The sequence below is a fragment of the Adelges cooleyi genome, unplaced genomic scaffold (genome assembly GCF_023614345.1).
Source record: "Adelges cooleyi isolate 19-005CV unplaced genomic scaffold, UGA_ACOO_1.1 ACOO_flye_CR_arks_rails_tigmint_CR_PRNA_30, whole genome shotgun sequence".
NCBI lineage: Eukaryota > Metazoa > Arthropoda > Insecta > Hemiptera > Adelgidae > Adelges > Adelges cooleyi.
This window is the reverse complement of record NW_026095971.1, coordinates 21017222-21044691: the sequence shown is the minus strand read 5'-3', so window position 1 is coordinate 21044691 and position 27470 is coordinate 21017222. Positions and strand designations below refer to the sequence as shown.

The 27470-nt window shown below is 32.0% G+C and overlaps 3 protein-coding genes across 3 annotated transcripts; all 3 read right to left on the bottom strand.

Moving 5' to 3' along the window:
- Positions 1–220: 220 nt before the first annotated feature.
- On the bottom strand, positions 221–3372 carry LOC126837915 (uncharacterized). The gene is made up of 4 exons (XM_050571897.1): positions 3247–3372; positions 2889–3162; positions 2517–2774; positions 221–873 (listed from the first exon to the last, which is right to left on the bottom strand). Exons 1-4 carry the CDS (start codon positions 3355–3357, stop codon positions 221–223), a joined length of 1296 nt encoding a protein of 431 aa, XP_050427854.1. The 5' UTR covers positions 3358–3372.
- A 9341-nt stretch (positions 3373–12713) lies between these two features.
- Positions 12714–16017, bottom strand: LOC126838238 (uncharacterized). The gene is made up of 7 exons (XM_050572511.1): positions 15968–16017; positions 15592–15709; positions 14874–15030; positions 14329–14454; positions 13992–14265; positions 13617–13877; positions 12714–13382 (listed from the first exon to the last, which is right to left on the bottom strand). The coding sequence occupies exons 1-7, from the start codon at positions 16008–16010 to the stop codon at positions 12739–12741; spliced, it is 1623 nt and encodes a 540-aa protein (XP_050428468.1). The 5' UTR covers positions 16011–16017; the 3' UTR covers positions 12714–12738.
- Positions 16018–19221: 3204 nt separating this feature from the next.
- LOC126837914 (uncharacterized) lies at positions 19222–23174 on the bottom strand. The gene is made up of 4 exons (XM_050571896.1): positions 23064–23174; positions 22706–22979; positions 22025–22282; positions 19222–19871 (listed from the first exon to the last, which is right to left on the bottom strand). The coding sequence occupies exons 1-4, from the start codon at positions 23172–23174 to the stop codon at positions 19222–19224; spliced, it is 1293 nt and encodes a 430-aa protein (XP_050427853.1).
- Positions 23175–27470: the final 4296 nt, after the last annotated feature.

Sequence of the window (27470 nt, the reverse complement as noted above, 5' to 3'; positions counted from 1 at the left end):
TATTAATTTAAAATGTACTAACAAAACTATATCTGCATCGAACATATCATAAAGAATTGAAATAAAAAATGTAATATGTTTAAATAAATTGACTTCATAGAATGTATACTATACCGCTACTTAATTTAATACATAAAAAATGATGAATATAGACTTCTACAATTGTAAAGGGCAATAGTAATTACAAAATATGTTAGCAGTATCATTTTGTATTGATGAGTTAGTTTAGCTTGCCCAGTCCAACAGAATCAATCAGTTGCCTCCAACGAGTCCTCCTCTCTGTCTTTCGGCGGGAAAAGAATTTTTTTTTCGGTTGTTCTTTAGGTTTCAAGAACGAAATAAAAGACCACATCCAGAATTTGACGTCCCGCATCTGTTCACGGTGTCGCAGTTGGGCCATGCGTGATTGCCTTTCGTCGAGAGGCATTTCAAGAGCTGTGTGAATGACATTGGCCAATTTGTCCAATTCATAGGGATTTGCCAATAATGCCTCGATCATTTGCTCGGCGGCCCCGGTAAAAGGCGACAAGATCAACACGCCGGGATCGCCTGTTTGACAGGCCACAAACTCTTTGGCTACCAAGTTCATGCCGTCCCTGAGCGGAGTGACCAGCGCTACGCTACAGTCCCTGTATAAAGACGCCAACTCCTCTTGAGAGAGGCCTCCGTAGATGTACCTAATCGGAGACCAGCTGGTCGTAGAAAAACGTCCTATGATTCGGCCGATTAGCTGATCGATTTCGTCTTTCAACATTTGATATTCCTTTATGTCCGTTCTAGAGGGTACTGCTATTTGTAAGAAGATGACTTTTCCCTTATTGCCGGGATACCTTTCGAGGAATTTCTCGTAGGCCAGGATCCGATTTACTATTCCTAAAAAAAAAATAAAAAGCAATATTAATGAAGAAAAATGCAACATTTATAGTTATCGTCAGCGCACACAACAGACCTCTGCCGAAATACATATACGCTATAGAAAATTATTTTTGTGTGTAAGGATTTATTTAAATATTTAAAGTTATCATTTTTGTTACTGATTCAATCACTCACTCGTCATCAAAATTAAAAAACACTACCCGTATAAGTAGAAACGTGAAATTTTGCACAAAGGTAGGTCTTATAGTATAACTAAAAGGAGAAATCTGAAAGTTGCATTTTCCTAAAATTAAATGCAGCTGTAGTTCTAAATGCATGATGTGACGCGCATGAATATTGCTTGACTAGATAAGCACGGGTTTTTATTAATAAATCACAGATTCCCGCGCCGTCGAAACAAACTTCTCTTTCAGCGTTACAATATGGCAATAAGCAATTGTTTGTAAGAAAAAGAGCAAAATCTTCGAAGTGGCCGCGTAAATCAAATTCGCGGCGCTTTGTTCCCAATGTTCGCACCAATGTCTTGTAAAAAAATTAACACATCGCCCACGAAGCTAAGGCCAGCAAAAAGTAATGATATCTCCAAAAAAACCTAACAGTGAAACAAGGCCAAGTTCCAGACCCAATATATAATATTGTACGTTGCTACTTGAGAGTTTAGTTTATTTACTTAAAGCTACGACTGGCCCTTTTGCTCTTTTGGGCGGTTATATAAATAAACAAAGAGTCTCTAGGGATATTTTAGGGCAGATACAGGGTAACTTCCTTTCCCGGCTAGGGTCCTTTAATTTAGTCTTAGAAGGCGGACAGTAGTGGGTGTGATCCACTCACCGCATTGTACCGTAACAACTTGGTGGAGGCGCCGGGCATATCTACATTGTGGCCAAGTCTGCTATTTAATTAGTTCATAAGCCCACTTCACTCTTACTTTCATGAGCAACACTGTCTTTTTTTTTATTGCTTATAACTATGCCAGTTTCTAAATGAAGCATAAAAAACTCTTTATCAAATGTACTCATATAGGATTTACGTGGGTGATAGGAAGGAGATAATTTAGAAGAAAATAAAAAAGGTTCAGATCCCCTGTCAAAAAATTCAGCCAATCAAAGTATTATTACCTACATTGCGCCAAGTGTGATCCTTGTGTCTCTATATACAACATTTAAGACGTAATGTGAAGGAAAGAAATTAATATAAGAAATAGTTCCCTAATCCTCCGTCAATATAAAAAAAAATTGTTTTCGATTCATATTTCTTCGCGCATAGTAAAAAAAAATTAGTATACTTTATATCAAGTGTACTAAAAATATCAAATTTGGGAATTCGATGTGTCAAAATTCAGTTTAAAAACATTTTTTCAATCTATGTTTTAAATTAAAAGCGTCTAATCAAATTAACCAAACATAAAACTAAAATTCGCTTAGAAGTACTCAGAGTTAAGCGGTCTCTTAACCTAACCTATCCTTACTTGCCAAGTTCTATGTTCCACTGCTACTTGTAGACTGTAGGTGTAACCGAATATGTTGTAAATAATTAAAATAATGCACCTTATACAAACTTAAACCAATTTATATCATTAGTGTATTAACTAAATTAATCGTTACTATTATTTAACCTTATAAAATAATATCGTCACTGACCTTTAGTATAATCTAGCCTGTCAACGCCGAGTATGACTCTTATGTCTTCCGGAACGTTTAACGAAGGTGGAGCTATTTCCGAAAACCTTTTAAAATCATTAAACGGAATGCCGATAGGCACAGGTCTTACAACAACGGTATGGCCGTCGACAGATACCATCATGATCGATCGGTCTACTATGCAATTAGGTTGCCGTCCACAGCATTCCATAAAATTTAAACAATAATCAAAAGTGTGGAACCCGACGACATCGTAAACTAAAATAAAAGATTGAAAACATATAGAGTGCATGCGAAGACCGAAGTTCACTTCTACGTCTTCTTTACATAGAAGGACACACAAAGCAGGTATACACGGTACGTCTGTTTTACCTAATAACCCGTCGAAAACTTCTTTATCCCAAGGCAACAGTTTCATAATGTCCCACGACGGGAATGGTATGTGCAAAAAGAAACCAAGTTTACACCGGAGATTTTCACTTTTACACACTTCTCGTATCGTCTTCCCTGCTGTCAACAACTGATAATCGTGTATCCATATCAAGGGAACAATATCTTCCTGTCCGGCGTCGTCTAATTTTCTTATAGCTTGTCGTAAAGTGTCCAAAACGCAATTGGCAAACTTTTCGTTTACTTTGCAATAAGCCTGACGAATAAGTGCACACGTTACACAATATGACAACATCTAGATCATTGTGTTATTAAAAAAAATTGTAAATATATTAATTACTATCCAGTCTTTGAGAACAAATGTTGCGCGATCTGACATGGAATGAAAAAGAGGCCACAATGTACCATTACAACAGCCGTTGTAGAACTCTTCAAATTCCTCCTTTTCCATTTCTACGGGAACAATCTAAAAAAAATTGTTTAAATAAATGCAATACAAAACAACATTAATTGAATAATAAGCTATATTTTCAATAGAATAATGTCCAACTCTGCCTATGTCAAATTAGAAGCTGTTAGTAGTAAATACATTGTAATACTACAAAATGTTTAAAAATTCATAAACATTGTTAAAAGCTTTAGTAGTGACTATTTCATAAGAAGCAATAAACAGTTGTCATAAGTGTTTTTTTTTTCAATTTCTATCTATTTAATTAACTGCCAATTTATTTACTATATTTAAGCCACAGAATCGACTACTTTTATCTGTGGGACTGTGTCTTAACAGTTTAAGTGGACAAATAAAAAATTATAATAAATATTCACTAATATTAACCTGGCTAGATTTTAGACCAGCAATGGGAGACTTGTCCGATGGGTCGGACTCGGGTATTGGAGTATTAGGGTTTAAATCATACAGACCAGTCCATCCGATCCATGTTCCATTACAATCAATAACAACTGGCGTCACTGCTGTCACAAGTCCACCTGCACTTTGTACAAAAGAAAATGTATAAGTTGGCCTGAATTTCACTAAAAGTTCTACATGTTAGAATTTCTTTTACATAATACAGCTTGGCCTTTTGTCAGGTAGTGAGAGTGTGTTCGTTCGTTTGATTGTGTAATTCCTAAGTCTAACGATAGCAGAGGTGCATACAAGAGGGGGCTATGGACCCCTCCTTTATTTACTTGAACTGTAAGCATTTAAGGTTGTTCATATGTTTATTTGTTTTATATTATATTAAGTTACAATATTTAAACTTTAATAACTCTATAACTATTGCTTATAAAGTGATTTTTTCTAGTCCCCTTTTTTTATCTCCAGATCCGCACTGGTCGATAGCACCTATGCGGATTCGAATTTTTCCCTAAAATTTTAACAGTTCATCATCTAAATTATATTTTGATGGCGATCGATTCATTTTTTCATTTTTTTTTCTGATGATCTCTTTATCCTAGTCTTCTGAAATTTTTACAGTTTACACGGTTGTTCACCAGGCCGTTGTGTTACCATTCAATACGTACATAAATAATTATAACTCAATATAGCTAACCTGTGCTTCCTCTTCAAATCTCCTTCGGAATTTCGAGTCAGAACGAACGGTAGTCGATTTGACACAACGATCAGCGGACTATTAACTTCCGTTTTATTAGTAGATATAATAGGCGTAACTGTAACACATGTTGAGCAGCGAACCAAAATAAAAAAAATCATATGTTATTAAATATAATAAATAATGAAACTAACATTATTTTAAATATTAATAAATTAAATCAAGTCATCTTAAAGTAACTTTTTAGAGTAGAAAATGTGCACTCGCTATGTTGTAAATATTTTAGATTTAGTAGAAGCTGGTCTTAATAATTAATTTTCTAATTAATTACTCTTTCAATCCGTTACTAGTCAATTAAAAGTTATGTTTTAATACACGAGAGTATTCAGCATTATTTTTTTTTTTTTGCGATTTATTAGGTCGTTACTTCTAAAGTTTTTTAAACATAGAGCGGGAATTTCTGGCCTACTCCATAAATATAATTTAACACATGTTTGCTCCAAAACGAATGCTTATGAGAATCAAACAGACTTATAGTGAAAACTTATAAATTAAATTTAATATTATTTAATATTAAAATAAATGCAATATTCATACTTTGATTATCGTCATCGATATCAACAGTGCCGTTATCAATACCGCCTTAAAAATTTAATTATGAATTTAAATAAAAATAATAGAAATATAGATAAATATCATAATACGTTTTTACTAAAGACTTTAATGGCATTATTTAGTATTGCATTAATACACTTGGTTCTTTTTTATTGACAATCGCTTAGAATGTCTAATGCGCATGTGCGTAAAGATGTTGTGTGAAATTTCTTTGTTAATACAAATTATAAGAAACTACTCACTAGGTTTAGGTTTTCCGTCTACACCTAAAGCAATGTAAATCATATGTATCGTTATTAATTTATTCATACAAAAAAGTTAGTAGAAAATGAGCACACGCTATGTTGTAAATATTTTGGATTTAGTAGAAGCTGGTGTTTATAATTAATTGTCTAATAATTTACTCTTTTTATCCATTACTGAGTCGATTGAAAATTTTTTTTTTTTGTGATTCATTAGGTCGTTTGGTCTTAAGTTTGTTTTTAACATAGAGCGTGCTTTTAAGCCTACTCCATATCTGTAATTTATTACACGTTTGCCCCGAAACGAATGCTTATGGGAGTCAAACAGACTTATAGTGAAAACTTATAAATTTAATTTAATATTATTTTATATTAAAATAAATGCAACATTCATACTTTGTTTATCGTCATCGATATCACCAGTGCCGTTATCAATACCGCCTTAAAAAATGAATTATGAGTTTAAATAAAAATAATAGAATTATAGATAAATATATAGATTTAGTTACGAAACTAATACATTTAATTAAATAATATTAAATTGAATGCAATATTCATACTTTGATTTTCGTCATCGATATCACCATACCCGTTTTCAATACCGTCTTAAAAAACCAATTATGAATTTTTTTTTTAAATAATTAGAATATTACTATATTTTATGCCAGTAAATCGATTAAGGCCAGATATTATAAAACTACTGAAAATACGTTTGGCCAGAACATATTATAATTAAGACTACACTATCATCATATATCGCAAGGAGATTATAGATAGGAAATAATCATATAATTATCAGGACATATCCATGTTTCAATGAATCTGCATGAAGCGTAAATATTTTAAGTTTTTTTTTTTTTTTTAACATAGGGCGAGATTAAGGCCTTCTCCATATCTGTATTTTTATATATGTTTGCTCCGAAATGAATGCTTAAGGGAGTCAAATAGACTTAGTTACGAAACTAATAAGTTTAGTTTAATATTTTTGAATTAAAATAAATGCAATATTCATACTTTGATTATCGTCATCGATATCGTCATGGTCGTTATCACTATCGCCTTAAAAAATCAATAATGAGTTTTAAAAAAATAATAGACATAAAGAAAAATATCATAATAAGTTTTTAATGGCATTAATTAGTATTGCACACACTTGGTTTTTTTTTATTATTACTTGTGTGCTTCCTCTTCAAATTTTCTTCTCCTTAACACGTTACTGAGTAGATTAACAGTTATGTTTAAATACACAAGAGTGTTCAGAATTATTTGTTACTTTGTTTTTTTTTTTTATTTATTAAGTCGTTACTTCTAAAGTTTGTTTTAAACATAAAGCGGGAGTTCATGCCTACTCCATAAATGTAATTTAATCGAGTTGCAATAACACACTTAGTTTTTTTTTTTTTTTTGACAATTGCTTAGAATGTCAAATGCGCAAGTACATATAGCTGTTTTGTGAAATTCCTTTGTTAATTTACAAGAACCTACTCACCCGATTTAGGTCTTCCGTCTACACCTATTTAATTCATATGTCTCGTTATTATTTATTCATACAAAATGTTTTTCGAATATATAATCATAATAACTTATTGCAAATCCGCATCAAAGTTCAAAATAAATATATTAATGTGTTTTTTGTAATTGCACATGAATAAGAATAATAGAATACTTAAAAAAATCGTAATATTCTTCGCATAATTCGGTTTTTATACCGTAAATTAAAGATATTTTTAAAAAAATTCACCATAACTCTAATAGTTCACGTAATCGTATTAAATAATAAAACATTATCCATTTATACATTTAGAAGTATAAAAACAAGTTTTTTTTAAAGGTAACGTCTTCTAAGTTGTTAACTGGGCCATATTTAGCTAATCACTTAGTACAACTAATAAATCATAATAATAGAAAATTACCCGTGGTTGAAGCTAAAATAATGAATATTGTTGTCATAAAGAAAAGTAATATTCTTTGTAAATACATTATTAATACTGATAACTGTATTGTTGAACGATAATTAAATTTCAATTGAAAATCCTTTTGGAATATCAAGGCGGTGTAATAATTTTTGTAAGCACTTAGCTAATAGGCTCGAACGATGTATACAATATTTAACACTAACATAAAACAATATTTAAACTAGGTAGGCATACATATTTTTTACATGTACATATTTTTCTAAGCATTCGTAGTTGTTGTCATACCAATATTTTTGTTTGGTACCAGACTTTAATATTAAACGAAATAGACGCCGTTTGGCGTGGGTTAAAAACAACAGATGCGATTACTAAAAAACAATCCAACATCTCCTAAGTTTTTGACTGAGTCATAGTTAACCAATCACTTGGTTCAACACACCATTATTATTGGAAATTTAAGGCTATGTTGTTTAACGAAAATCCTCCGTAATTGACATAACTTTTATTCCTTATTATTCCCTTTGCATTTTTCTTCAAATTTCAGGAATATAAACCTAAATAAATATTCTTATTAAAATAGAATTTATTTAATGATACTTTGTATTATTTGTAAAAAATATTTTATACTATTTTTGTTATATTTAATAAAATTGAAGATTGAAATTAGTATAAAAAATATCAGGAAAATAATTTTAAAAAAAAAACATTTATTTTTAAATATTTAGAGATGATCTAAACATTTTAAGGCAGTTTATTCATATTGATTTCAATTGCTACCTTATTAAATGTAACCTAATTACCTTATTTTACCTTCAATTACCCAAATGGAGTTAAAAGAAATATTTCTAGTTTCGTGCTTCAAAGAGTTAAATGGTTTACTACTCTTAAAATCTATAAATACCGTTCTCAAACGTCTACGTATATTTTAAAGTAGTGTATACTTTCAAAATGCTACAAAAATTACAATAGTTTTGAACATTTTAAACTCATTACTTTAACTTCTTAAATCTGTTTCAACAGTCTACTTTGACAAACATTCCATATAATCAACATGATTTTATCACAAGCTCGTTGTCTCTCTTTCTTAAGGTACCCTCATACAACTATCCGAGTACACCTCCATAAATGCTTCTATTGTTACGCTATTACTAACTGAATTAATTGAAATCACTTTGTATTGTTATTAATTTAAAATGTACTAACAAAACTATATCTGCATCGAACATATCATAAAGAATTGAAATAAAAAATGTAATATGTTTAAATAAATTGACTTCATAGAATGTGTACTATACTACTACTTAATTTAATAATAAATAATTTAATACATAGAAAATGATGAATATAGACAATTTTAAAAGGCTATAGTAATTACAAAATATGTTAGCAGCAACGTTTTGTAATGAAAAGTTAGTTTAGCTCGCTTAGAGAAATAGAAATACGTACTTGCCTCCAACGAGGCCTCTCTATATTTTGGCGGGAAAAGAATTTTTTTTCGGTTGTTCTTTAGGTTTCAAGAACGAAATAAAAGACCACATCCAGAATTTGACGTCCCGCATCTGTTCACGGTGTTGCAGTTAGGCCATGCGCGATTGCCTTTCGTCGAGAGGCATTTCAAGAGCTATGTGAATGACATTGGCCAATTCGTCCAATTCATAGGGATTTGCCAATAATGCCTCGATCATTTGCTCGGCGGCCCCGTTAAAAGGCGACAAGATATACACGCCAGGATCGCCTGTTTGACAGGCCACAAACTCTTTGGCTACCAAGTTCATGCCGTCCCTGAGCGGAGTGACCAGTGCTACGCTACAGTCCCTGTATAAAGACGCCAGCTCCCCTTGCAAATTATAATTTTCGTATTGCTTCCTTAAAGGGAAAGATAAGTGGTTATATGGGAAACATTTTTTCTGAATTTCGCCATGAGAGTAATAACAAATGTACCTATCCTCTTAGATAATACAACTTGGCCTTCTGTTCGGTAGTGAGTGTGTGTTCGTTCGTTTGACTGTGTAATTCCTATGTCTATCGATAACAGAGGTACATACAAGAGGGGGCCATGGGTCCCTCCTTTATTTATTTGAATTGTAAGAATTGAAAGAGTATTCTAATGTTAATTTTTTTTTATAACAGTGCCATTTTTCAGCCGAGTCTGCAACCACGATACAACATTTTCATGTCACGTTGAAGTACCGAATCAATTTTCGGATAAATAGGTAGGTTAGTTAGCGAGTCACGAAGTCGAAAGGTTACAAAAAAATAACAGAGTACAAGTGACGAAAGGAAGAAGTTTTTATATTGCATAAAATACAAAATAAATGAAGGGCCCAAATTCTCTATGATAAGTTACTTTTGGCCAGATCATATAAAACAAATATTCCATGGAGCTTCCAGTTACAACATATGGCCAAAGACATTAAAAAATTATGTACAAAAAATTTCTGGCTAATACTTTTTTTTTGTGTTTTCATAAAATCTGGCTTGAATAATTTGACCTGTTAAATTACATTGAATTTACCATTTAGTTCTAATTTGAACGTTGAACGTACAACATATCTCCTATCTGATACTGATTCGTTACACTTTTTTTCGGTTATGCACCACAGCTTATTCCCACTTCCAACCCCAAACCCATTCCCACCCCACCTCCTATCTCCTACCCCTATCACTCACCCCTATATCCCACCCCCTATCTTCAACCCCATCTCCGTGTGGTAACGCTTTTTTGATAACACTTTTTTCGTTACGCTTTTTGACATTTTCATGTCTTAGCTCTGGCACATAACCGAAAAAAGCGTAGCGAAAAAAGCGTTACCAAAAGAGCGTAACGAAAAAAAACTAAAAAATAAAGTCAATTTAGACATTTACTCAATCAACATCTGCTAAGTTCAAAAATAGTATCTAGTTGGTTTTTAGGGGAGAAAGGGAGTTGAGAACGCTCATTTCTTCAACCATAAATAACTCAGGTCTGTATTGAGACTAAAAATATACCTTTAATTATCTCGCTGTGTTGCTTATTGCAGGAATAAAATAACTTGTGTAACATATTTGGATTTTAATCGTTTGTATTAACAAAATTAAGTATGTACCATGTTATTAGTTACCGGTCTATTACTCTTTAAAATATGTTTACAGATTTTAAAAAGCAACGGGTCTTTAATGAGGTATTCTTTAATGTATGAATGCGGTTTAACAAATTAAAAAACTATATTAGTACTCAGGTGTAAGTATTATTTTATGTTTAATAATATTTATTTAATAATACATTGTATTATTTGTATAAAACTATTTTATACTATTTTTTTTATATTTAATAAAACTAAAGATTGAAATGAGTTTAAAATATATCAGGAAAATACTTATTTTTTTTAAATATCTTTTTTTAAAAATTTAGATATGACCTAAACATTTTAAGGCAGTTTATGTATAGTTGTTTCTATGGGTTGCCACCTTATTAAATGTAACCTAATTACCTCATTAATTGAAAAAAATATTTGTTCACAATATTGTCATTCCAATTAATGAGGTTTGCAACACAAATTGAGTTAAAAGAATTATTTCTAGTTTCGTGCTATAAAGGGTTAAATGGTTTACTATTCTTCAAAATCCATAAATACCGTTCTCACCGTTCTACGTATATTTTAAAGTTGTGTATACTTTCATAATACTTCGAATATGACAACAGTTTTAATCATTTTAAATCACATTAGTATTGTCGAATGCAGTTTTCGTATCTTTACAAAACTAACCTTAGTTCACTTATCTTCATTCTTCGGGGTAAAATTACTAAATAGCACACACAATATTTTTTTTTTTGGAAAATTCGACGACTACAGCTAAAATATTAAAAAGATTTTATTTCATGACAATTACTGTTACTTGTTCGTTGCTCTTATCCTATTTATGAACCTATTGCAATAACAAAAAACATAATGATATTGAAACCTATACATTTTTAATTTCGTTCATTGTAGCTCAAATATTGTGTTATTTTAAAAAAAAACAAAACTAATCAATTTAACGCTAATAGGATTTATATATTTTCCAATGCGTGTTCTATCCCCCTATTTGTAGACCTTACCTCCCCGTATTCCTTACTTCGATTTCCTGAATCTGAATCTGAATTATTGTTGTTGTCTTAAACCCAAATAGTTACTCGACTTAGTAACATTTGTTATTCCTAGCAATCATTTCCTATACTTACGTCTTGTTTCCTACACTCTACATTCCAACCAACTCCGGATTTGGATTATAATCCTGTCAGATTTAAATTGAGCTAAACCGACTGAACATTATTTTCCTCTTTATATCAGCCAAAAAGATAATGATTTTTTTTTCTTATCTAGAACAATACCTTAGTTTAATGAATTAATTATGAATGTGTTTTTAGTTCCTTCCGTAAAAATGATTTTGTGCTAATATCTATTCCATCAGGAAACATGTGCTTCCGCATATCGCTTTTAAAAACCGCCAAAGACATTATCTGTAAGTACTCATTTTGATTCTCAATCAATCTATTTCCTCATTCAGCTCTATTGTCAAGCGTTTTAAGAACCCAAAAGCAACGGCACTTTCACGGATGAAAATCACCGGTTACTATTGTTCTGCTCACATTGTTCTTCAATCACACTACAGTTACGTCCATTCCTTATTTGAATCTTCTCGGGCTATTAATGAACCAGACCCTACTAAAACCCATATTCTGTCAAATCCTTTCAAACATCATGAATTAAAGGACGTAGCCCATTCGGCCCCAGTTTTTCCTAAACGGCTCCCGTTTTACAAAAAGGTAAATTCCCAAACGACTCCGGTTTTTTACAACACAATTTCCTTCTCATCAGCGAGTTTTTCATGAAAAGAAAACGAAAAATTTTCCATCATTTTTTCAAAAATTTTAATAGATTTAATAGGGGTTGCTACCACTTTTACCAAATTCGAAATGCGTATTGATAACTGATAAGGACGGCAGGTTTTCGAGTGTTTTAGCACTCGCTCGCTACGCTCGCTCGGCGCCTTCGCTTCGCTCCGCTAACTAAAAATATCCTAGGTTTGCAGGCTACAGTCTGAGAGGAGGTTATAGGTTTAAATTTAAGTTTAAGTTTTTTTGAAAAGTTAAAAAGACTTGTTAATATACGCGTAGTACCAAATACCGGAGCCGTTTGGGAATTTACCTGCTCGTGAAACTTTTTTCGACAGGAGCCGTTTGGGAAAAAACAAACAACGGATTGGAGCCGTTTGGGTTGCACCGGAATTAAATAACCACTGTTCTATTGTGTATTATCAAATTGACTAAATTATTTCAATTCAATTTTTATCGATTAACAAGAATATATCTACATCGCACATATCATATCAAATTGAAATTATATATGTCTACACTAATAGTAATAATAAATTATTAATACATAGATAATAGTAATTATAAACTTTTAAAATGTAAAACAGCTTTAAAGTAATTAAAATATATATATATTATCAGCATCATTTTGTAATGAAGTTTTAATATAGATCATTTGGCCAACATCAAAGGAACATTTTGTTTTTTCCTGGAAGTCCTATTTGTAGCTCGTCGGGTAAAGAATTTTTTTTTTGGTTCTTCTTTAGGTTTCAAAAACGAAATAAACGACCGCATCCAGTAGTTGACGTTTAGTAGCTGTTCGCGGTGTCGCAGTTCGGTCATGCGCGATTGCCTTTCTTCTAGTGGCATTTCAAGAGCTGTGTGAAGGGCATTGACCATTTCTTCCATTTCATAGGGATTTGCAATTAACGCCTCGGTCATTTGCTCAGCAGCACCGGCAAAAGGTGACAAGACCAACACGCCGGGATCACCTGTTTGACAGGCCACAAACTCTTTGGCTACCAAATTCATGCCGTCCCTTAGCGGAGTGACCAGCGCTACCCTACAGTCCCTGTACAAAGCCGCCAAATCCTCTTGGGAGAGACAACCGTAGATGTACCGAATCGGAGACCAGTCATCCGTAGAAAAATGATCGTTGATCCGGCGGATAATTTGTTCGGTTTCTTCTTTCAACATTTGATAACTCTTTATTTCTGTTCTGGAGGGTACCGATACTTGAACGAGGACGACTTTTCCGAGAAATTCGGGATACCTTACAAGAAATTTCTCGTACGCCAGGATCCGTTGTATTATTCCTAAAAAAAACATAAAGCACCATTAATCAAGAAAAATTGTAAGCAACACTTATGGTTATCATCAGCGCACACAATAGCCCTGTATCAAAATACGTACATACGCTATAGGAATTTTTTTTTGAGGTTAAGGGTTTATTTAAATATCTAATTATTACATCTACCTGATTTCCAAAATTAACTTTTATTATTATTTAGCCTCCTTATAAACGCCGTTAATGACTTTCAATAAATTACCTTTGGTATAATCCAGCCTGTCCACGCCGAGTATGACTTTTACGTCTTCCGGAATGTCTAACAAAGGATTTTTCGCATTTTTCGATAAATTTACAAAATCATTAAATGGGATGCCGATAGGCACATATCTTACATCAACGATGCGACCATCGAAAAATAGCATCATGTTCGTTCGGTCTACTTGACAATCCGGTTGCCGACTACAGCAGTCAATAAAATTTAAACAGTAATCATTAATATGGAACCCGACAACATCGTAAGCTAAAACAAACGATTGACAACATAAAGTGCATGTGAAAACCGAATTCTACTTCCACATTTTCTTTACATAAAAGTACACACAAAGCAGTACTATACACGGTACGTCTGTTTTACCTAATAAACCTTCGAAAACTTCTTTACCCCAGGGCAAGAGTCTCATAATGTCCCACGACGGGAACGGTATGTGCAAAAAGAAACCAAGTTTAACCCGGAGGTTTTCACTTCTACACACTTCTCGTATCATCTTCCCTGCTGTCAACAACTGATAATCGTGTATCCATACTAAGGGAACCGTGTCTTCATCTCCGGCATCGTCTAGTTTTTTTATGATTTGTCGTAAAGTGTCCAAAACGCAATTGGCAAATTTTTCGTTTACTCTGCAATACGCCTGATGAATACGGCAGTTTTTAAGGAATAGATTATTTTAAACAAAATTAAACATATTAATTACTATCCAGTCTTTGACAACAAATTCTGCACGATCTGGCATGGAATGAAAAAGAGGCCAGAATAAACTATTACAACAGCCGTTGTAGAACTCTTCAAATTCCTCCTTTTTCATTTCTACGGGAACAATCTAAAAAAAATTGTTTAAATAAATGCAATACAAAACCACATTAATTGAATAATAAGCTATATTTTCAATAGAATAATGTCCAACTCTGCCTATGTCAAATTAGAAGCTGTTAGTAGTAAATACATTGTAATACTACAAAATGTTTAAAAATTCATAAACATTGTAAAAAGCTTTAGTAGTGACTATTTCATAAAAAGCAATAAACAGTTGTCATAAGTGTTTTTTTTTTCAATTTCTATCTATTTAATTAACTGCCAATTTATTTACTATATTTAAGCCACAGAATCGACTACTTTTATCTGTGGGACTGTGTCTTAACAGTTTAAGTGACAGAATCGACTACTTTTATCTGTGGGACTGTGTCTTAACAGTTTAAGTGGACAAATAAAAAAAAATAATAAATATTCACTAATATTAACCTGGCTAGATTTTAGACCAGCAATGGGAGACTTGTCCGATGGGTCGGACTCGGGTATTGGAGTATTAGGGTTTAAATCATACAGACCAGTCCATCCGATCCATGTTCCATTACAATCAATAACAACTGGCGTCACTGCTGTCACAAGTCCACCTGCACTTTATACAAAAGAAAATGTATAAGTTGACCTGAATTTCACTAAAAGTTCTACATGTTAGAATTCCTTTTACATAATACAGTTCGGCCTTTTGTCATGTAGTGAGAGTGTGTTCGTTCGTTTGATTGTGTAATTCCTAAGTCTAACGATAGCAGAGGTGCATACAAGAGGGGGCTATGGACCCCTCCTTTATTTACTTGAACTGTAAGCATTTAAGGTTGTTCTTATGTTTATTTGTTTTATATTATATTAAGTTACAATATTTAAACTTTAATAACTCTATAACTATTGCTTATATAGTGATTTTTTCTAGTTCCCTTTTTTTATCTCCAGATCCGCACTGGTCGATAGCACCTATGCGGATTCGAATTTTTCCCTAAAATTTTAACAGTTCATCATCTAAATTATATTTTGATGGCGATCGATTCATTTTTTCATTTTTTTTTCTGATGATCTCTTTATCCTAGTCTTCTGAAATTTTTATAGTTTACACGGTTGTTCACTAGGCCGTTGTGTTACCATTCAATACGTACATAAATAATTATAACTCAATATAGGTAACCTGTGCTTCCTCTTCAAATCTCCTTCGGAATTTCGAGTCAGAACGAACGGTAGACGATTTGACACGATGATCAGCGGACTATTAACTTCCGTTTTATTAGTAGATATAATAGGCGTAACTGTAACACATAGTGAGCAGCGAACCAAAATAAAAAAAATAATATGAAATTAAATATAATGAATAATCAAACTAATAATAAAAATATAGATAAATATCATAATACGTTTTTAAAAAAGACTTTAATGGCATTATTTAGTATTGCATTAACACACTTGGTTCTTTTTTATTGACAATCGCTTGGAATGTCTAATGCGCATGTGCGTAAAGCTGTTGTGTGAAATTCCTTTGTTAATAAAAATTATAAGAACCTACTCACCCGGTTTAGGTTTTCCGTCTACACCTAAAACAATGTAAATCATATGTATCGTTATTAATTTATTCATACAAAAAGGTTAGTAGAAAATGAGCACTCGCTATGTTGTAAATATTTTGAATTTTGTAGAAGCTGGTCTTTATAATTAATTTTCTAATAATTTACTCTTTTTATCCATTACTGAGTCGATTAAAAAATATTTTTTTTTGTGATTTATTATGTCGTTTCGTCTTAAGTTTGTTTTAAACATAGATCGTGCTTTTAAGCCTACTCCATATCTGTAATTTATGTTTGCCCCGAAACGAATGCTTATGGGAGTCAAACAGACTTATAGTCAAAACTTATAAATTTAATTTAATATTATTTTATATTGAAATAAATGCAATATTCATACTTTGATTATCGTCATCGATATCGTCATGGTCGTTATCACTATCGCCTTAAAACATCAATAATGAGTTTTAAAAAAATAATAGACATAAAGAAAAATATCATAATAAGTTTTTAATGACATTAATTAGTATTGCACACACTTGGTTCTTTTTTATTATTACTTGTGTGCTTACTCTTCAAATTTCCTTCTCTTTTAACACGTTACTGAGTAGATTAACAGTTATGTTTTAATATACAAGAGTGTTCAGCATTATTTGTTACTTTGTTTTTTTTTTAAATTTATTAAGTCGTTACTTCTAAAGTTTGTTTTAAACATAAAGCGGGAGTTCATGCCTACTCCATAAATGTAATTTAATCAAGTTGCAATAACACACTTAGTTTTTTTTTTTTTTTTTTATTGACAATTGCTTAGAATGTCAAATGCGCAAGTACATAAAGCTGTTTTGTGAAATTCCTTTGTTAATTTACAAGAACCTACTCACCCGATTTAGGTCTTCCGTCTACACCTATTTAATTCATATGTCTCGTTATTATTTATTCATACAAAATGTTATTCGAATATATAATCATAATAACTTATTGCAAATCCGCATCAAAGTTCAAAATAAATATATTAATGTGTTTTTTGTAATTGCACATGAATAAGAATAATAGAGTACTTAAAAAAATCGTAATATTCTTCGCATAATTCGGTTTTTATACCGTAAATTAAAGATACTTTTAAAAAAATTCACCATAACTCTAATAGTTCACGTAATCGTATTAAATAATAAAACATTATCCATTTATACATTTAGAAGTATAAAAACAAGTTTTTTTTAAAGGTAACGTCTTCTAAGTTGTTAACTGGGCCATATTTAGCTAATCACTTAATACAACTAATAAATAATAATAATAGAAAATTACCCGTGGTTGAAGCTAAAATAATGAATATTGTTGTCATAAAGAAAAGTAATATTCTTTGTAAATACATTATTAATACTGATAACTGTATTGTTGAACGACAATTAAATTTCAATTGAAAATCCTTTTGGAATATCAAGGCGGTGTAATAGTTTTTGTAAGCACTTAGCTAATAGGCTCAAACGATGTATACAATATTTAACACTAACATAAAACAATATTTAAACTAGGTAGGCATACATATTTTTTACATGTACATATTTTTCTAAGCATTCGTAGTTGTTGTCATACCAATATTTTTGTTTGGTACCAGACTTTAATATTAAACGAAATAGACGCCGTTTGGCGTGGGTTAAAAACAACAGATGCGAATACTAAAAAACAATCCAACATCTCCTAAGTTTTTGACTGAGTCATAGTTAACCAATCACTTGGTACAACACACCATTTTTATTGGAAATTTAAGGCTATGTTGTTTAACGAAAATCCTCCGTAATTGACATAACTTTTATTCCTTATTATACCCTTTGCATTTCTCTTCAAATTTCAGGAATATAAACCGAAAAATAAAGTCAATTTGCAAATTTACTCAATTAGCAGAAATGCTTAGTTCAAAAATAGTATCTAGTTAGTAGTAAGGTGAGAGATCATAAATTACTCAGGTATGTATTGATACAAACAATATACCTTTAGTTATCTCGCTTTATTACTTATTAAAGGAATAAAATAACTTGTGTAACATATTTGGATTAAATCATTGTCATATGGCATTACGTAATAGTTACCACGTTATTAATCAACGGTCATAAAAATATGTTCACATATTTTAAAAATTAACGGGTCTTTAAAAATTTTTTTTATGTGTACATGAGCTTTAATAAAGTAAAATACCAGGAACTATATCAGTACTCGGGTGTAAGTATTAATTTTATGTTTAAGAGTTAAATGTAAATTTTTGGGATTAACTCATTTAAAATACCTATTATGTTTATTTATAGTAATAAAATCATAAGTATAAATTACACTACACATGGACCGGCTGTTAATATGCATTTGTCGTTGGTTAATTTGATATGTTAGATGATTGATTTGATGAAAAAAGTTTAGCTTCAAGAATCCACAAAGACGGTATTAAATGGAATAATTATATTCGACATGCACAAAAGAATAATTTATTCCCTGAGCCTGCTAGACCAACTCAATCTGTTATTAATAATTTGGTAGACCCTTACAGTTCTTACTTTGTACTCTTATTAGAATAATAGTTTTTTAATGATACTTTGTATTATTTATATAAAATATTTTATACTATTTGTGTTATGTTTAATAAAATTGAAGACTGAAATGAGTATAAAAAATATCAAGAAAATATTTTTAAAAAAAAACATTTATTTTTAAATATTTAGAGATGATCTAAACATTTTAAGGCAGTTTATTCATATGGATTTCAAATGTAACCTAATTACCTTACTTTACCTTCATTTACCCAAATTGAGTTAAAAGAATTATTTCTAGTTTCGTGCTTCAAACATTTAAACTCATTACTTTAACTTCTTAAATTAGTTTCAACAGTCTACTTTGACAACCATTCCATATAATCAACATAATATTGTCACAAACTAGTTGTCTCTTTTTTTTAAGGTACCCTCATACAACTATCCGAGTACACCTCCATTAATGCTTCTATTGTTACGCTATTACTAACTGAATTAATTGAAATCACTTTGTATTGTTATTAAATTAAAATGTACTAACAAAACTATATCTGCATCGAACTATCATAAAGAATTGAAATTAAATATTTAAAATGTATAAATAAATAAACTTAATAGGCTATATACTATACTACTACTTAATTTAATAATTAATAATTTAATACATAGAAAATGATGAATATAGACAATTTTAAAAGGCTATAGTAATTACAAAATATGTTAGCAGCATCGTTTTGTAATAAAAAGTTAGTTTAGCTCGCTTGGAGAAATAGAAACACGTACTTGCCTCCAACGAGGCCTCTCTATATTTCGGCGGGAAAAGAATTTTTTTTTCGGTTGTTCTTTAGGTTTCAAAAACGAAATAAACGACCGCATCCAGTAGTTAACGTCCCGTATCTGTTCACGGTGTCGCAGTTGGGTCATGCGTGATTGCCTTTCGTCGAGAGACATTTCAAGAGCTGTGTGAATGACATTGGCCAATTCGTCCAATTCATAGGGATTTGCCAATAATGCCTCGGTCATTTGCTCGGCGGCCCCGGTAAAAGGCGACAAGACCAACACGCCGGGATCGCCTGTTTGACAGGCCACAAACTCTTTGGCTACCAAGTTCATGCCGTCCCTGAGCGGAGTGACCAGCGCTACGCTACAGTCCCTGTATAAAGACGCCAACTCCTCTTGAGAGAGGCCTCCGTAGATGTACCGAATCGGAGACCAGCTGGTCGTAGAAAAACGTCCTATGATTTGGCCGATTAGCTGATCGATTTCGTCTTTCAACATTTGATATTCCTTAATGTCCGTTCTAGAGGGTACTGCTATTTGTAAGAAGACAACTTTTCCCTTAACGTCGGGATACCTTTCGAGGAATTTCTCGTACGCCAGGATCCGATGAACTATTCCTATAAAAAAATCACAACATTAATGAAGAAATTACTTGTGCAACACTTATGGTTATCACCAGCGCACAAAATACTTCTGTTATATACACTGATGATGGTAACACTGCTGCCAAAATACATATGACGTTGATTGGCTGATTTCATATTTTAAGTTTTTTTTCTGTTAGCCGCACTATTATAGTTAGTTTATAGGGTTTTATTATCTTGTATTTTGTACCGATAATAAATGTCGTGCGTATAGTGGAATGTTAATATTTCCACATCTAAAACGGTGAAGTGTAATACATGTAATCCATTACTATCACCTAATATGTACTAAACTCAATAAAATGGCGAATTATAAAAGGTATAAAGACTTCCGGAATTGTGAGCCTTATAATAATCAGTTGAGAAATTTTTCTACTCGTAATAAAAACAGTGACGATTCCTATGTCTTTGAGTGCAATGAAAATTATGGTTTCGCCTCTGTAAAAATTGATTTAAAGAATGTTTTGCAAAAAATCAAAACACATACAAGTAATGTAAAGACTATCGATACTTCAGTAAGTTTTTGTTCCTACTTCATCGATGAACATAGTTCTAAACTAGACTTGGCTGTTAAGCAAATGTCGGTCATGGAAAATAAAATTGTTAGCACAATAAGTGACAAAGAAACTACACTCAATTATTTATATAGGTACGTAACATCTACTGAACTGAATTTGATAAAGACTGACTAACGACGCCGTTGCCTCGGCTTTTATACCATCACTGGAGCATCTAGAATAGTCTATCCGGACCCCTGTCATACTTGCGAAATGTTTTCGAACCTTCGCTGTTGTTTCTATGTCTTGTATGTATGTTGGTTTTAATCGATCAATTGATATAATTTTTGTGGTACCGTTAACTTAAAGGTCGTATGTCTTGAGAGTTCTTTTCAATATTTTGAAAGGTCCTTCGTAAGTGAACATTAGTTTTGGAATTAAGTTCGGCTGGAGATGCTTTTAGATCTTTTTTAAGTGAATCGGCCATTTCAAAAACGACAAAAGTCACCGATTTTTCAAAAATGACTATTTGTCATATTTTATAATTATATACTTAGTTACGCATTCTGTGTGAAAACTAAATTTGTCAGACTCATATTTAATACAAATGTCGGGTACAAGAAATTAGAAATACTGAAAAACCTAGTTATGAAGTTGTGAAGTTTTTTGTGGCTAATGTAAAATTTCAATTTTGTGACTTGTGTCGTTTTTGAAATGACCGATTCAAGTGCGATCTTTGCATACTGTGGCGGCTTTAAGTGTTCGGTTAACTCGTTCTACCAATCCATTTGCCTGTGCGTGGTATGGTGATGTATGTATTGTTGGGAAGTCGAACATATTTGATAATTGTATCAACAGTAATCATTCAAATTGTCTACCCTGATCAGTTGTTAGTCCATTAGGTACTACAAATCTTGTAATCCAGTGTTGTATTAAAGCTGTTGCACATGAAGTTGCGGTCATGTCTACCATAGGAGCTGTGCCTATCCATCTTGTAAATCTACCAATCATAGTAAATATGTACTTATAGCCATTGGATGGAAGCAACGGTCCGAGCACATCGATATGAATATGTTTAAATGACCACTTGGTGGGTTAAAACTATCGGTTGGGCTACGTTTGTGTATTTTCGTTTTTTTTTTTTGGAATTTTGCACATGACTTAACCCATGACCACTTATATGTTTTTTCGTTGATTTCCATACAAATCGTGGTATAATAAAAATAAGAGCACCTTTGATTCCAGGGTGAGATAAGTTATGTATTGCTGAGGATATTTTTTTTTTGTTGTGATGGTGGTGCAATTAGTCGTACTTAACAGGTACTTGTGTGGAATTAACTTTTCGGCCTCCTTCTGATATTTTTTCTAGTTTTTGATGAAATTTTTCATTTGTAATTTATTTTAGAATATTGTAAACATAAAAATGTGTAAATTTAAGACATAAGATATGAACTCTTGTCTCCTTCACAAGCTTAGGGTTTTGCAGACTAACTTTTACTTTTATTAATCATATATTGTAAATTATGTATATTCTGTTTGAAACAATAACAATAAATCATCATCAACAGTGTATTGACTTAATTAATTGTTACTATTATTTAGCCTTATAAAAAAAATATCGTCACTGACCTTTAGTATAATCTAGCCTGTCCACGCCGAGTATGACTTTTACGTCTTCCGAAACGTTTAACAAAGTTGGAGCTTTTTTCGATAACCTTTCAAAATCATTAAACGGAATGCCGATAGGCACAGGTCTTACAACAACGGTGTGGCCATCGACAGATACCATCATGTTCGATCGGTCTACTATGCAATTAGGTTGCCGATCACAGCATTCCATAAAATTTAAACAATAATCAATAGTGTGGAACCCGACGACATCATAAGCTAAAATAAACGATTGAAAACATATAGAGTGCGTTGCATGCGAAGACCAAATTTTACTTCTACGTCTTCTTTACATAAAAGTACACACAAAGCAGGTGTGTACTTCCCCAGTGGGTGGGGGCCAGAATACACCCACGGCAGTCCATGGCCGTCATAAAAGGTGACCTAAATGGACTTAGCAATGGGCAGCAACATTGTTAGTATCAAGTATAGATTTGTCTATACTTGAATAGACATCCCTTAGTAATAAGAGATGCCATTGCGATGCAGAAGGCAACGGGAAACCACTGCATTAATTTTCCCAAATATCAAGCAATGAAGGTTAAACATAAGAATGAGGAGAACCAGATTTGCAACGACACGGCAAGGCCTTTAGTAAAGAAGAAGAAGAAGAAAGCAGGTAACACGGTACGTCTGTTTTACCTAATAAACCTTCGAAAACTTCTTTACCCCAGGGCAAGAGTCTCATAATGTCCCACGACGGGAACGGTATGTGCAAAAAGAATCCAAGTTTACACCGGAGATTTTCACTTCTACATATTTTTCGTATCGTATTCGCTGCTGTCAACAACTGATAATCGTGTATCCATATAATGGAAACAATGTCTTCCTGTCCGGCATCGTCTAATTTTCTTATAGCTTGTCGTAAAGTATCCAAAACGCAATTGGCAAACTTTTCGTTTACTTTGCAATAAGCCTGACGAATAAGTGCACACGTTACACAATATGACAACATCTAGATCATTGTGTTGTTAAAAAAAATTGTAAATATATTAATTACTATCCAGGCTTTGACAACAAATGTTGCGCGATCTGGCATGGAATGAAAAAGAGGCCACAATGTGCCATTACAAAAGCCGTTGTAGAACTCGTCAAATTCCTCCTTTTCCATTTCTACGGGAACAATCTAAAAAAAAATTGTTTTAAATAAATTCAATACAAAACAACATTAATTGAATAATAAGCTATATTTTCAATAGAATATAGTCCAACTCTGCCTATATCAAATTAGTAGCTGTTAGTAGTAAATACATAATATTGCTATAAAATGTTTAAAATTAATACAAATAGTTTTTGAACGGATAAAAATCATACACAGGTACTCGAATAGGTAAGACATTTTCTTATTTTCTTTGGTATCTCTGGTTTCTTCTTCATACAAATATTAGGTATACACTGTATTTTACACCATTGTAATTATAACCTCTACTATTTACTATATTTAAGCCATAGGATCTACTACTTTTATCTGTGTTGCTGTGCCTTAACAGTTTAAGTGAACAAATTAAGAATAACAATAATAAATATTCACTATATTAACCTGGCAAGATTTGAGACCAGCGGTAGGAGACTTGTCCGATGGGTCAGACTCAGGTATTGGGGTATTAGGGTTTAAATCATACAAACCAGTCCACCCGATCCATGTTCCATTACATTCAATAACAACTGGCGTCACGGCTGTCACAAGACCACCAGCACTTTGTACAAAAGAAAATGTATAAGTTCGCCTCAATTTCAATAAAAGTTATACATATTAATCAAAGATATGATAAATTACTAAAATTTTAAATTTTTTTTAATTAATTCAATGTTAATAACAATAGTAGTAGACGACTATAAAACAAAATTATTAAAATGGCAGCGTTATAAAAAAATAACGTATTTATAAATATTTTATATGGATATATGTATAAATGTACAGTCAGGTCCGCTGGGAAGGCCAGGTTAATATTATATTATAATGTAATACATATGTTTAAATTATAATTTTCGTATTGCTTCCTCAAAGAGAAAGATAAGTGGTTATATGGGAAACATTTTTTCTGAATTTCGCCATGAGAGTAATAACAAATGTACCTATCCTTTTAGATAATACAACTTGGCCTTCTGTTCGGTAGTGAGTGTGTGTTCGTTCGTTTGACTGTGTAATTCGTAAGTTTATCGATAACAGAGGTACATACAAGAGGGAGCCATGGGTCCCTCCTTTATTTATTCAAATTGTAAGAACTGAAAGAGTATTCTAATGTTAATTTTTTTTTTATAACAGTGCCATTTTTCAGCCGAGTCTGCAACCACGATACAACATTTTCATGTCACGTTGAAGTACCGAATCAATTTTCGGATAAATAGGTTAGGTTAGTTAGCTAGTCACATAAGTCGAAAGGTTACAAAAAAATTTCAGAGTACAAATGACGAAAGAAAGTAGTTTTTATATTGCATAAAATACAAAATAAATGAAGGGCCCGAATTCTCTATGTTAAGTTACTTTTGGCCAGACCATATAAAACAAATATTCCATGGAGCTTCCAGTTACAGCATATGGCCAAGGACATTAAAAAATTATGTACAATCAAATTTCTGGCTAATACTTTTTTTTTGTGTTTTCATAAAATCTGGCTTGAATAATTTGACCTGTTAAATTACATTGAATTTACCATTTAGTTCTAATTTGAACGTTGAACGTACAACATATCTCCTATCTGATACTGATTCGTTACACTTTTTGCGTTACACTTTTTTCCGGTTATACACCACAGCTAATTCCCCCCCCCCCTTCTATCATCTACCCCTATCACTCACCCCTATATCCCACCCCCTATCTTCAACCCCATCTCCGTGTGGTAACGCTTTTTTGTTAACGCTTTTTTCGGTTATGTGCCACAGCAAAGACATGAAAATGTCATAATATTAGGTTCAAATATGAATTTTTTTCACTATGTCAACATTAATTACTATGACTATTTCTTATTTGTATTTGAAGTAATTTGTATTTTAGTACCCTTTTTTTATCTCTAGATCCACCACTGGTCGATAGCACCTAGTTTACGCGGTTGTTCACCAGACCATACAATACTTATTTAAATAATTAATACTCAAAATAGCTAACCTTGGCTTCCTCTTCAAATTTCCTTCAGCATTTCGAGTCAGAACAAACGGCAGTCGATTTGACACGATGATCAGCGGACTTTTATTTTTTTTAGGACTTATAGTAAGCGTACCTGCAACACATATTGAGATGCGAACCAAAAAGAATATATGGAATATAATATCATGGTGACATATAAAACAGACAAGATTTTTCTAACACAATTGGCTGGGGGTCAATACTACAATATTTTTGCGTGCATCACGCTGAGCGTTACCAAGAAAGACTTGTGCGTGTGGCGGTATCTAGCGCTCGTAAGTGACTATATATTAGAATTTAGAGATAAGGTACTCCTAATTAGGTACTCCATAATATAAGGATATTAGGATATATAAGAATATAACAATATACATATAAGGATAGTCACATGAATTTGTTATGAGAAATGTTAAATACTGATAAATGTTGCCAGTAAATCGATTAAGGCCAGATATTATAAAACTACTGAAAATACGTTTGGCCAGAACATATTATAATTAAGACTACACTATCATCATTTATCGCAAGGAGATTATAGATCGGTCATAATCATATAAGTATCGGGACATATCCACGTGTCAATGAATCTGCATGAAGTGTAAATATTCTAAGTTTTTTTTTTTTAAATATAGGGCGAGATTAAGGCCTTCTCCATATCTGTATTTTTATATATGTTTGCTCCGAAATGAATGCTTAAGGGAGTCAAATAGACTTAGTTACGAAACTAATAAGTTTAATTAAATATTTTTGAATTAAAATAAATGCAATATTCATACTTTGATCATCGTCATCGATATCGTCATGGTCGTTATCACTATCGCCTTAAAACATCAATAATGAGTTTTAAAAAAATAATAGACATAAAGAAAAATATCATAATACTTTTTTAGTAATAACTTAAATAGCATTCATTAGTGTAGACTATTGCATAAATACACTTTGTTATTTTTATTGACAACTGCTTAGAATGTCTAGTGCGCAAGTGCGTTCAGCTGTTGTGTACAATTCCTTTGTTAGTAAAAGTTATAAGAACCTACTCACCCGGCTTAGGTTTTCCGTCTACACCTAAATCAATGTGAATCATGTGTCTCGTTATTAATTTATTCATCCAAAAACGTTATTCTAATAATAACCATCATAATAATATTTTATGTTAGTTTGTATAAAATCAATGTGTTTCTTATCAATTATTGTTTCTTGTATGATGGATTGTAAACGAAATGCCATCTTAGCTCCGCATCAAAGCTCAAAATAAATATATTGAGTTTTTTGTAAATACACATGAATAAAATTAATACAATACTTAAAGGATATTTTGTAATATTTTTTGCATTATTCGGTATTTCACATCATAAATAAAAAATATTTTTAAAAAAATTCACCCTCAATTTAACAGTTATACAAGTATTAAAAAATAGAACATTACCCATGGTTGACACTAAAATGATGAACAGCGTTGTCGTAAAGAAAAGATAGAGTCTTTGTAAATACATTATTAATACTTATAATCGTGTTGTTGACCGACAGTTAAATTTCAATGGTAAATCCTTTTGGAAAATCAAGGCAGTGAAATTATTGTACGCACTTAGCTTATAGGACTCGAACGATGTATAAAATATTTGTCACTAAAATATAACAATATTAAAACTAGGTAGGCATTCAGTTTTTAACAGGTACATATTTTTCTAAGCAATCGTAGTTGTTGTCAAAACAATATTTTTTAATGGCAACGTTATTTTCTTTGCCAGACTTTAATATTGAACGGATCGTATTCCGTTCAATTTGTTTGATGTGCGCTAAAAACAACAGGTGCGAAATTTCCATTCATACAGAGAATTCCAGTTTGAAGTGTTTTTTTTTTGGTTTATTCATGACCGTTGAACGTGATATAGGTTAGGTTAGGCCTTACTGAAAGAAGAGTAGAGAGTAAGGATATGTTTATCTGCGCGCACTACTCACTAACCGCACTTCCACTCCCGTCCTAAATTTTGAACTTAAATAACTTTGAAACCAATTACCCAAAACTGATAATCGACCGGTTAAAATCTTCAAAAAATTACTCTTAATTTATAAAGTCAAACGAAAATATAAGTTACAATATATAACACATAAGTTTATATGGTATCAACATATTATAAAGGATGGGGTAAAGTATAAAAAAAAATACTAATAGTCTACTATCTCCTAATTTGTTAACTGGGCCATAGTTAACCAATCACTTGGTACAACGCATTAGTTTTATTGAAAATTTAAGGCTATGTCGTCCTCCGTAACTGACATATT